This window comes from Equus quagga, chromosome 11 (genome assembly GCF_021613505.1).
Source record: "Equus quagga isolate Etosha38 chromosome 11, UCLA_HA_Equagga_1.0, whole genome shotgun sequence".
Taxonomy (NCBI): Eukaryota; Metazoa; Chordata; class Mammalia; order Perissodactyla; family Equidae; genus Equus; species Equus quagga.
In genome coordinates, this window is record NC_060277.1 from 14,837,875 (window position 1) to 14,850,640 (window position 12,766).

The 12,766-nt window shown below is 35.4% G+C and overlaps 1 protein-coding gene across 3 annotated transcripts in view; it reads left to right on the forward strand.

Annotated features, from left to right (window-relative positions):
- Window positions 1-12,766, forward strand: part of TBC1D32 (TBC1 domain family member 32) — a 188,844-nt gene that overhangs the window by 18,183 nt on the left and 157,895 nt on the right. For 2 of the 3 annotated variants that reach the window (XM_046677841.1, XM_046677843.1), the window contains exons 5-10: window positions 6,370-6,438; window positions 8,590-8,715; window positions 11,453-11,531; window positions 11,663-11,766; window positions 11,863-11,924; window positions 12,500-12,644. In XM_046677841.1, the coding sequence (XP_046533797.1) occupies window positions 6,370-6,438; window positions 8,590-8,715; window positions 11,453-11,531; window positions 11,663-11,766; window positions 11,863-11,924; window positions 12,500-12,644 (585 nt within the window). The remainder of the gene's footprint in view (window positions 1-6,369; window positions 6,439-8,589; window positions 8,716-11,452; window positions 11,532-11,662; window positions 11,767-11,862; window positions 11,925-12,499; window positions 12,645-12,766) is intronic. The other variant, XM_046677842.1, reaches the window with a different exon arrangement.

Consider the following 12,766-nt stretch of genomic DNA (forward strand, 5'->3'; position numbering starts at 1 on the left):
TTTGAATTCTTCCAGTAAGACTTTTTTTGAGTAGCTTTTTTCCTTTATTGGGTGCATGGCCTCTCGACCCTGTCTCTCAGAGTATGTGCTTTCAACTACCCTAATTTATGTGTTGCCCTGATGACTCACATCTTAATCAGAGTATCTCGAGTTCACCCCATTTTCTGGCCTTTCATGAGATCTTCAAAGCTTTTACAATGCTCTTTTTTGGTGAGGAATTCTACTTTTGAGGATTTCATATTCTTGCTGAGGGAATTATGGGACTCTCATCTCTTTTTCAGCAAGATCAGCCAGAACACTGGGATAACCACAGCCCAAACGCTACTTCAGACGTTCCTCCACCTTCTAGCTACCCTCGATTAATAAGATTTTGACTATTGTTATTATTTGTCTTATAAACAGAAAAATATAGGGCCTAAAATCTTAAAAATGCAGAGGTGAAAGGGAAAGGTAGCTGAGCTTAGAAAACGAGAACATAGAAGGATTGATAGTGTAGCTGCCTAGAGTTAGGCCTGAGACAGGTGGATTGTTTGGGAGAGCTGGATAGGTGCTGGTGTGAGCTTTTTTTTCCCGCTTGCTTGTTTAATAGTAATCTCTTGAGACAATTTAAAACCAGAAAAACTGATTTCTTTGAAAAGTGCTAATATTCTCCTTTATGAATACTTAAAGTTTCTTTATACTTCAAAATATTAATAAATTTTTATTGTTACCTCTTCATGGTAACGCTTTTAAAGAAAAGTGCAGAAGTTGTTAAAATATAATGAAAACATCTGAGAAATTAAGAAAAACTGAGTTTACTTGAAAGTGTTTTTAAAACTTTATGTTTTTTTTTGAGTTAGTAACTCCGTTCTGTATTTAAGGCTTAATGAAGGGTGGGTGCATAATTTAAAGAGTTTTAGAGGCACTCAAATTTGAAAAAGTTATTCTACATGAAGCTAATGCATTCTCAGTCTTGGAAACAAACCAGTCTGAAATAAACTCCGGTTCTGCCATTGATGAGCTGTGGACCTTGGCTCCTTAACCTCTCTCTCTGCCTCAGTTTTCTTATCTTTTATAGTGGACGTAGTAACAGAACCTACCTTATGGGGTTGCTTTGTGGATTTAATGGTTTGACGTATGTAAAGCATTTTGAACAATATCTGGCACATACTAAGCACTTACATGAGTGTTCGCTGTTACCGTCGTCATCATCGAGTGGTGTTTCTTTTCTTTCCTTTTTCTTTTAAGAATAGGAAAGAAATCATTGTACAGTTAGACATCTTAAAGCCTGCAGTATCGTTAGGTTCAATATTTATATATTTCTGTTATTTCCTATAGCTGTATTGTTTGAACAACAGTAGTAGTTGTCTTTCTTTGACTGGTTGTATTTCAGTTGTTTATACTGTTTACCAACCAAACATTTAAAATAGAGGTTTTTACGGTAAGTTAATTTTGAGCGTGGTTTGATCTTTTTGCTAATTTAAAGTGTAGTCATTGTATAATGTGAATATTCTTTAGTATGTGTTGTAATAAAGTAATTGAGTATGAGAGTTCTGGAAAAATAAAATTATTGAGTACATCTTAGGTTCAATCTTTAGGTAAATTGCATCTGAAAGAGGTGTGTATCCAAATCTTCTTTTAGCATTTAAGACCTTTAATTTGGATCCATATGGTCAGACAAGAGGACCAAATACATCTGACACTGTCAGTCTGTTCTATTTCTTGCTCTTTTCTGCTTAGACTTTGCTCAGAAATTATTTGCTTAGTTTATACTTCACGCATGTAAATATGTTTAAAAAAACCTTTCCTTTTGGAAGTATTTACCTATATTGATGTCACCAACAGATCTATCTCGTGTTGCTTTACAAATCAAGTTGGCAGACACTGCTCCCCTCCTCAAGAATTTTCAATCTAAGAAATATTTAGAACAGCTAACAAATCTGTATTCAATGAAACATTATCTACCTGCTCTAGTTAAATAAGCTCTTATAGTTAGTTGCTATGGTAATTTATGTTCATCCACTTAGACAGAGAAACACAAAAAGAGACCTTTAAAAAAATAGGTAATGTTTAAGGCAGGTATTAGACTCATTCTGATTTCTAGGGTAGTTCAAATTATTGCTTAACACTTTTTTTTTTTGAGGAAGAGCCCTGAGCTAACATCTGCCACCAATCCTCCTCTTATTGCTGAGGAAGATTGGCCCTGAGCTAACATCCGTGCCCATCTTCCTCTATTTTATGTGTGGGACACCTGCCACAGCATGGCTTGATGAGTGGTGTGTAGATCCACGCCCAGGATCCAAACCAGCAAACCCCGGGCCACTAAAGCAGAGCGTGCAAAATTAACCGCTATACTACTGGGCCAGCCCTTTTAACATCTTTAAAGAGTAGTTTGTACTGTGTTTAAGAAGATAATTAAAAGAATCTTATAGGGTAATAAGTAGATTAATGAGGCTGCTCCAATCAGATGTCTTTTAAATGCTGTGCTTTTCTAATATGCAATATAACGTGGAGAAAAGGCAAATATGATAGAATTGGGGGACTTCAACTCTTTGGATGTATATTCATCCAACACATATGTATTGGGCATATGCTATGTGCAATATCTGTGTCAGGCACTGCAAAAGTACAAAGATGATTCAGATAGCATTATTTCTTCAAGGAGCTTACTTGAGATAGTAAAGAGATAGGATATGTAGGTAAATAGCAATTGTAAGATAGAAATAATGTCATGGGAATTCCAAAGAGGAGTCCTTATAACTAAGAATATCAAAGAGCTGTAGAGGGAAGTATTTCAGATAAGGGAATGGACAAAAGCTTTGAATCAACAAAGACTATGTTGTCATATTTGGGAACCTGTGAGTAGTTTATGTGAAGGATTAGAACAAGAGTTTATGGGGAACAAATTGGAAGGGTAGCTTAAGGCTAGATTATGGCATAAGGGCAAGGATTGTGTCTTAATCGTTATTTATAGTTTCTTGCTATAAAATCATAGTGCCTGGTACATAGCAGGTGTCTAACATGTAGATGCTGAATAAATATTTGAGGAATAAATTAATGCATTCAAAAGCTAAATTGGATTGTATTTTGTAAGTTAAGGGAAAGCATTTTAGGTTTTTGAACAGAAAAGTGTTTGTGAGGGAGATTGACCTGATATTTGTGTGCAGAAGGGCATGAAACGGGGAGAAAGTAGATGTAGGGAGATAAATTAGAAGGCTATTATGGTAGTTGAATAAGGAAGTAATAACGGCCTGAACTGAGGAATCTTTGTAGGAATAAATAGGGACTCATGTGAGAATTATTACAGAGGCAGCATCATTAAAGTTAACTATTGTAGTGTTTTGGAGGCAGTAGTGCAAAGTGGGAGTAGACTCAAAGGTCTAGCTATGGTTTCAAGCCTAGGTGGCTGGAAGATGATGGTGTCATGAACCATGCCTACGATTAGGGGTGATGATCAGGTGTGAAGAATGTGGTGAGTTCATTTTCTTTTTTAGATGTATTGAATTTGAGAAACCAGTAAGGCGCCCTAGTGTTGTAACAGGTAGTTGAAAATGCAGGATTCACTTGGTAGAAACGTTGGGGATAACAGAACGCATGTCATCTGGGCAGAGGTGTTACTACTGAAGCCATCAATAGGTGAACCCTTAGGAAACACGTTTTCAGAGGGCCCATAGAGACAGAAGGATGGGTCAGAAAAGAGGGTTATCAAACCATAGTGTGCTGGGTAGGAGCATGGCGGGGTGAATTTCAAGGCAAGAATGATGGTTCTTTAGCTGTAAAGAAGGCTAGAGGGAAGTCAGAGAAGATGAGGACTTAAGAAAAGATCTTTGGATTTGGTGGTCAACAGTTCACCACAGAATAATACTGAGGGAAAGAGGAGGGAAGTTGAAGGCTCACCATGTCGATTAGCCTTGATCATTTCTGTGAAATGAAAGGCAAAGGCATTTTCAGACAGTAAGGGTCGCTTGCCTGGGCTGTTGTTTGCAAGGAGACTAGAAAATGAATTCTTTGTCATGGGGAGCATTTAAGCAAATGAATCTTGTTGAGATTGAAGTATTACCTTTTTATTCACTGCTATTTGACATATTACTGGTTGTCTCACCAATATGAGCTCCCTATAGTTGAGAATGTTCAAACAATGTCTGGCTCCCTATTTATCAGGGCTGTAGAACATGCTTCTTCATTGGAAAAGAAGCTGGATTAGAGTGGAAATCTGTGGAAATCAGTGAATTGTACTTTTAGGTTGCTTAATCTTGAATGGGCAGTTGATAGTTGGAGTCAGCTATTTTGTATTTTCTAGTAGAAAACTTCCTGAGAAACATGAGATTTACTTCAAATTTTTAAATTTTATTAATGGTAAAAGATTTCACAATTATCTTCCCCCTTAATTCTTATAATGATGCTTACAAGACAGATGCTTTCATATATACTTATATTTCCTGTTAGTACTTATCATTAGTGAATTTTAACTGCAGTATAATAAACTCAGAATTATAGCTCTGTTACTTAACATGCAATACTTTTAATTTTAAAAGGTAACATGTGCAGACTTTTCAGCAGTTGAACTATATACTTTTAGAAAGGAGTAAAACTCAGGACACTTTCAAGACTTTTAAAAAATTTTGTGTTAGTTTGAACTATCAGGCTATTTTGTATTTGTTATGGAGTGGCTCTATGTGCCCTGTATTGTTAGGGACATTGTAACATGGTGCGAAGACTGGCTTTGGAGTCATTCTTGTATTAAACAAATGTGTACTGAGTGCCTACTCTGCATCAGGCACTGTTTCAGGTATTGGGGATACTATAGTGAAAAAGACAAAATTCTAAGTGATAAGAGGGCAGCCATGGAAAGCTCTGGAGGAAGGGCATTACCAGGCAGGAGGAATGGCAATGGCAAAGGTTCTTAGGCTAGGCTGAGCTTGGTGTCTTCCAGAGATGGAAAAAAGGTCAGTGTGACTAAAGACTGGAGAACAGAGGGGAAGAAGGGTATGAGTGAGAGAAGCAGAGGCCAAATTATGTAAGTAAACTTTTATATTTGATTCTGAGTCAAGTGGGAAGTCTTTTGCAGGGCTGAAGTAAGGGAGATGAAGGGATTTGATTTATAAGTTTGGGAAGCTCCATGTGACTACTGCTGGAGAAGGGAGCAGGATGGAGTCAGAGCAGAAGCAGGGAGACCATATAGGGTAGTTTGAAGTAGTCTAGACTAGAGTGGTTGGCACCTCAGCCACGGTTTTATCAGGGAAAGGGTAGTGGGTAGTTGGTGCTAAGGTATGTGAAACTCGTGGGTTATCTTGCAGGACTTAATGATATTGGATGTAGGAAATGAGGGAAAGTGAGGAGTTGAGATTGACTCCTATTTTTGACCTAAGTCAAAGTCTGGGTGGATGGTAGTGTCATTTACCAAGATGAGGAAGTTTGAGGGAGGAGCAAGTTTGACATAAAAAGAAAATCAAGAATTCTATTTTGAACAAGTTAAGTTTGAGGTGCCTGTTAGACATCCACGTGGAAATGTCGAGAGGATAATTATATATGTAACTTTGGTGATGAAGTGGCTGATAGAAATTGGAGTCATCTTGATACACTTACAGAGCTGGCTGAGAACACCTCAGGAGAGAGGATAGACGGTGAAGAGAAGAGGCTCTCTGATGAGGGTGGAAGCCTGAGTTCTGATAGTTGGCTGGCTTGGAGAAGTTGTTTAACCTCTTCTTTTCATATTTCTCACATTTCATAGAGCCATTGTGAACTGGATAGTATAGGGCTTGTTACATAATAGGTAAGAAATGGCAACTATTATTATTGCTATTTTTGTTGTTTTTAGATGATGATTTTAGGTATTATTCATATTTAAATTGCCTTTGGCTGGAAAAAAACCCTTTCCTTTTCCAAAATAGCTTATGGTCTACTGTAAACTTTTTTCTAGATGGAAGTTTTTACTTCATGGAATTTTTCACCAAAGAGGAAGCCTGGAGAAAGGCTAAGGAAAAGTACAGGAAAGAAAAGGAACAAAAAAATTCAAGCCACATTGTAGCTATGCCTAGGGTACTGTTAGTGCTTTCTTGTTTGTTTTATCTTTCTCTTTCATACAGCTCACATTTCTGGGTACAAAACATTTTGACTTTACATCTTTCGAGTCTCGTAATGTTCTAATGCAATTGCTTAGCAAATAATAGTTTTCATATACATGAGGGTACACTGTTCTGCTGGGACGTTCAGTTCCCATTTAAATGCCTTGGGAAACAAAAATTCTAAATTTGCTGCCAAATCAAAATAGGTCAGCCCCTTTTCTTGTTCAGAATGCATTTTGTGCTTGGAATTATATTAAAATGTCATTTATAGCAATATTTCCAAAAGTCTACTAAATAAATTAATGTTCTGTCAATTGCGTTACAGAGTTACAAATTTTGTCAAGGAAAATTACAATTGATTTTAGACCAGTTGGATCCTGGGCAACCTAAAGAGGTAAGTTTAAAGGATAGCTGTCAAGTTCAGTCTGATATATATATATGTTTATAATAGATTATGATCAGTGGCAGCTGGGCTGTTTATCTTGAAGATAGGCCTTTATAATTATGACAGTGCTAGACATCCCTGCTAGACTTTCTGATCTTGAAATCAAAGGTCACAGAGTAAGGGAGAATTGTCATGGTTTGTAAGAGGAAATTTTTATTTCTAGTTTCAATTTTGAAGGGATGAAGTTATGAGCAGTTGTCCCCCAAACTGTTCTTCACTGTTGCTTTGTATGTAGTCTTTTAGTGATTTCTTTGAAGAAAAAAGAAATCTTCATTTAATGCTCTTTCTGTTTCTAGAAAATGTGAGCAACTTTGATACATACCTTCATTTATTAGAAAAAGAATTTAAAGAAGCAATTTTATTGGGGGCCAGCCTCATGGCTGAGTGATTAAAGTTCTGTGTGCTCCGCTTCGGTGGCCCGGGTTCGCAGGTTCAGATCCTGGGCACTGACCCACTCCACTCATCAGGCCATGCTCTGGAGGTGTCCCATGTACAAAAGAGAGGAAGATTGGCACAGATGTTAGAGCAGGGTTAATCTTCTTCAAGCAAAAAAGAGGAGGATTGGCAGCAGATGTTAGTGCAGGGCAAATCTTCTCACAAGAAAAAAAAAATAAGCAATTTTATTGAATTGTGTCTGTTTATATTTTAAAAGATTATAAATTATTGTTTATGAAATCTTATTTTGTTTGAAAGTCAGTCTGGAATAGAAAATATGGTAGGATTTTTGAAGTATCTAAGCCTGTGTATATCTTGCTATTTGGTGTAAATTTTTGAAATTTTCTTCAACTTTTCATTTTAAACTAAATGAATAGTTATGATTTACTCCCACTGATTTTCGAAAAAATCACAGAATTTTTTTCCTCTCAGCATTTTGCTGTCTGATTTATTTTCTAGGTTCTTAGTAAAGGTAATGTTTCAAAGGATACTGGAAATGGGACTTGACTTTTATGTGACAGTCTTACTGTCTTCTGGTGGATCCTTGGAAATCCATACTTGTTCAGAAACCTTTATTCTACTTCTGCAAGTAGTAAATTCTTAATGGGATTTTGTCCTAAAAATTAACTAAAAAGGAGAAATTACTTAATGTTTTTGAGCTCTCTCTGTAGTGCCCCTAATCCCTGTCACAAATAAAGTTGTCTTTAAGAGTTGTTTTATATGGATATATAGACACTTTTAAATACATATGTATTGTCTTTTTCACCAAGCATTTTTACCTAAAACTTGACGCCCTGGTTCAGCGTGTCTGGTTTCCTGAGCTCTTAGCTCTTGTCTCTGATTCTTCACCTTTTTTTTTTTTTTAAATATCATTAGCTGTCAGTGATTTCAGCTGGGAAACACCCAGATTTTGAGGGACAGTTGGATTCAATGTGTTATTGCTCACTAGCTGGAGAGGGAGTCGGGGAAGCCTTGCTCCGTTCATAACTAGAGTAGAGCTTTTCTTCAGTGCTGTCCCTTAGGTCATACGGTGTTGAGTGAATTCTGACTGGATTTGGAGAAGGATGATTAAGAAGTAAACTTTCTGTGAAAATACAGAAATTCGATTTTCCATCATGCTGCTGAATGACTTTTTTTTCCTACCTCAGTGGTTAGAAGCAGTTAGAAGAAAATATGGTGTAGCAGTGAAAACAAGTTCAAATTAATTGTTTTGTGAGAATTGTTCACATATCCTGAAATGGGAATGCTTCACCAGGGGCATGTCTGAGCAACGTTTTTAAAACTAAAACTCTCAAACAGTAGGACCACCTATGGGGGCCTACTCAAGTGGGGAAAGTGTGGGACAAGGACCCTGGAAAACCTTGCCCTGGTGATTCAGATTCAGCAGCCATCCTTCCTCCTTTTCCACTTAGACGTGTGACCTAGAGTCTAATACACTTAGTCTTTTAACTTTTGTTTGCATAAAACAGTGTTCTTTTTCTCTGCTTAACAGTTAGTTTAAAAAAATGAGTTCTCAAGAATTGTTTTATAAAAGGGCATCTGATTCTCATCAATTGGCTCTTTAAAACAATTATTCAGACTGCCTTTCATTGTGTGTTAGATATTTGGAGAATTGGCATTCTAGTGGCTGGGTATTAATAAAAATCTTCTTTTACAAAATTATAGGTGAGATATGAAGCCTTGCAAATGTTATGTTCAGCTCCGCCATCTGATGTACTGAACTGCGAAAATTGGACCACTCTCTGTGAGAAACTGACAATGTGTCTTTCAGATCCTGATCCTGTGTTTAATGTAAGGAAATGCTTATAGAAGTATTAAAAATAACTTGTTTCCCCACTATTCTAGAAACAAATAGAATATGATGATTTTCTCCAATAGTAGCTCAAATATTCCTGGAATTCAGTTCCAGCTTTTGAATTGTCAAGATTTTCTTTAAAGGAATTAATTTACTATTTCACATTTAGATTCAAAGGATGGTCAATATCATACTTCATTGCCAAATAATAGTAGACTATGTTAATTTGTGCATTTTGTTTTATCTTGTGAAGGGATATCCAAATGTGTCATTGTTTTTTTTTTTTCTTTTTCTGCTTTTTCTCCCCCAGTCCCCGCAGTACATAGTTGTATATTTTAGTTGTAGGTCCCTCTAGTTGTGGTATGTGGGATGCCGCCTCAGCATGGCCTGATGAGCAGTGCTGTGTCCACGCCCAGGATCTGAACCAGCGAAACCCTGGGCTGCCGAAGTGGAGTGCGCCAACCTAACCACTCAGCCACGGGGCTGGCCCTGTCATTGTTTTTGAATTAAGAAAAATATTTTAAAAGAATATTTAAAATGTTTTTGAAAGAACTCATGATATATGAAAATCTGAACTTAAAGTGATTAATTAGAATTTATTCTCAAGAGTCCATAAGAATTTTCTTTATACATTTAAGTGTCTATTTAGAGATTGCTTAACTGCCTAAAAAGAGAAGGTAGAAAATGGTCAGGCTAAGAGTTTAGAAGATGATTGAGCTGAATCAGAAAGCAAATATAGAAAATTCCAAAAATTGTAAAATTATGAAGTCAGTAGAGAAGGGATTTTATGTAAAAAATGATTTGCATATGACTTGTCGGGAACACTTATTATATGATGAAAGGTAAGATTATGTTAAAAAGTGCAGTGATTCTATGCATAATATCTATGATGTGAATTAAAAAAAATCCTGACTGTATTCCAGCATCATGTTTAAGTACAAATCAGATTTTTTTAGAGGGTCTATCTTTTTCCTCAAAATTGATGTATTAATGAAGGAAAATTTGGCTTTAAAATTGATATAGTGGTTTATACAGAATTTTTTAAGACATTAGTACAAGAGTTGAATTTTGCTAAATATTCAACAAATCTGTATTGAATACCTACAATGTGCATCGTTCTAGTTTACACGCTGAGAACACACTGAGTTAAGGCAGGCTTTGCCTTCATAGAACTTACGTTCTAGAAGAGGAGACAGACAGTGAACAATTATAAAGAAAAATCTCAATACACTTGTCTGTTTAAAATCATGCTCTTCCATCAATGAAGATGTATAATGGTTGGGAAATAAGTAGTTTGTTATTTTTATAAGGGGGACAGGTGTTTAATTACCTAATACCTGGATGCAGTTCAACCTTACTAACACCAGAGGGTGATGCAGACTCCTGTAAAAACTCCACAATCCAAGAACTTCAAGGGGGAAAAGGATATTTCAGGGTCACCTTTAACATCCCTCGGGTAACAGGAAATACAATTGTAAATTTCCCTGTATTTTTCTCTTATTTAAAAAAGATGAAATAGTGGTCTAATAGGTTTCCTTTAATTATTTTAAAAATTATATAACAACTTTGTAAACATAGTAGAGATGCTAATGGGTCAGTATAAGTGGCTTTATTTAGCCATTGTAGATTATTATGCAGCAGGAGTCAGTGCCAGTACTTAATAAAATTGCGAAAAGTTGTTATAGAGGGGAAATGGTAATAGAAGCAATCATTGTTGAATAGAAAAGACGCTATGGCGTTCTTTTCGTTGGGAGTTTGTGCTTGGTCCACCTTCTTAAGTTTGATTCTGCTTCTTCATTTGCTACTCTAAGAAACTTGGACGTGTAACTCAGTGAAGCCTATAGTGTTTGAAAAGTGTGACAGATAGTTATCAATTTCTGCAGCTGTAAAAATAGACTCCCCAAAGTATTTAATATCCTGTGTTCAGTAGGAATCTCTTGGGATTATTAGAAGATATTTGTAGTCATTTGGGTAATCACTTTTTGCAAGCATGTTATCCTAATATTTGAAATAGCCAAGGTTATTAGTTTTTTTCCACAGGGTAGAACATTTGAGGGAATTTTACATTTTTATTTAATGATAAGTTGAATTTCACTATTAGGATTAATTTCAACATAATATTAAAGTTGATATAATTAAAATAATGATAATAGCTATCATTTCTAAGTACCTCCTATTGCCAAATACTGTTCTAACTACATCCATTATCTCATTTAATTCATTTACCTTGTGATGGTTTCTACTTTGTTTTAATAATGTAGAATTTTGAAAAGATGTAATATTTTTCTTGGGAACAGGCAAAATTATTAGAGTTCTAAATGTTTAGTTGCTGAAACTACCCATGTAAGCAATTAAAAAAAAAAATGTAGGATTTGAAAAGGAGTGGGTTTTTTGTCTTTTGTTTTTCCTTTAGCACTTCTACTGCTTCCTGGTCTGACACCATTATGTTGTACCTTCCTCTGCCAACCCTCACTGTCTCCATGTCTGTATCCACCATCGCCAGATTTTACAAGAATATACTGCTGTCTTAGATTTAACATTAGTTTTGGTCAATTTTACTTTTTGCCCACAATGACAAGAATGTGACATTTTTGTAGATACATTACTTCTCAAGTTTCTGAATGCTTTATTTTGTGTTTATAAGTTTTTCACTATGTGAGAAATGATCTTTTTTCATCTCTACTCTATTTTCGTAAGAATCTTGGACTCCCATCTTTTGTTTCACTTCCATAGGACCGGATTTTAAAATTCTATGCACAGACATTTACACTTTCACCATTACATATGACGAAGGAAATTTATACGAGCTTGGGTATGTTTATTAAAACATTTTTAAAATGTTTTTTCTTTGATTTATCCTCAAGAAAAATGCATAAGAAATAACTTTTTCAGAAAGCACTATAAATGAATAGTAGTCATATTTTTTTTACTTTGTCTTTTCAGCCAAATATTTGGAGTTATACTTTCTTTCCAGAGAAAATCATAGTCCTACTCTTTCAACTGGTGTTGATATAACTAATCCTAATGTTATCCGCTTGCTTAAAAAGGTATTCATTTGCTGCAATATGCTTTTATTTTTATTGAAATAGTTCTATATTTAAGAATTCTAATTTTTTTGAGAACTGTTATGCACTGCCTTGTAGGTTCGTCTTCTAAATGAATATCAGAAGGAGGCTCCATCTTTCTGGATTCGTCACCCAGAGAAGTGAGTCCCCTAATTTATACCAACATAAAATACAGAAGTGTTATTAACCCCACATGCATTTCAAAGAGAAAGAGTAGAGACAGTCTTAATTGATTTACATAATTTGGAAGGGATGAATAAGGTTTATCTTTTGGCTTTTTCTGTGTTTTGACCTTAGCTATGTGAATTGCTCTATGCAAGTACCATTTTCCACCATTTATTTATCCCAACAATGTAATAAAAGGGTGTCGTAGCCTCAGGTTCTTTCATTATTGGTTTTTGGTACTTTGGGCAAGCTCCTTAAATGTTCTTTAAACTTTTTCCTTTTGGTTCTAAATGTTTGAATAAGGTTTTGAGAGCAACTGTGAGTCTAAAAAGGAAAGTTAAATTTGTAGAGCCTGTTTTGAGGGAGACAGAATGTAAGTTTTTAAAGCAGAAAAAATTGGTGTGAATCACACCTCTGCCATTTATTGAAATATTAAAAAAAAAGTTTCTAAAGATTACTTATCACTTTATGATTTCATAAATATAAAATATATCATCAGTACTATTTAGAGTTTGTTTTTTCTAAAATCACTTCTTTCCCAAACGTTAAGGTATATGGAAGAAATTGTGGAAAGTACTTTGTCCTTATTATCAGTTAAACATGATCAAAGCCATCTTGTCTTACAAAAGATTTTGGATCCAATCTACTTTCTTGCATTGGTTGATACCAAGGCTGTGTGGTTCAAAAAGTGGATGGTAAGGAAAAATGGCGTATGTTTGTATACCTTTCAGTGCATTGCTATATTGTTTCAAAGAATTGCTAATATTTGAGTGTTTACTGTGTGCTAAGAGTTGTAATTGCTTTTACATGTGTTAAC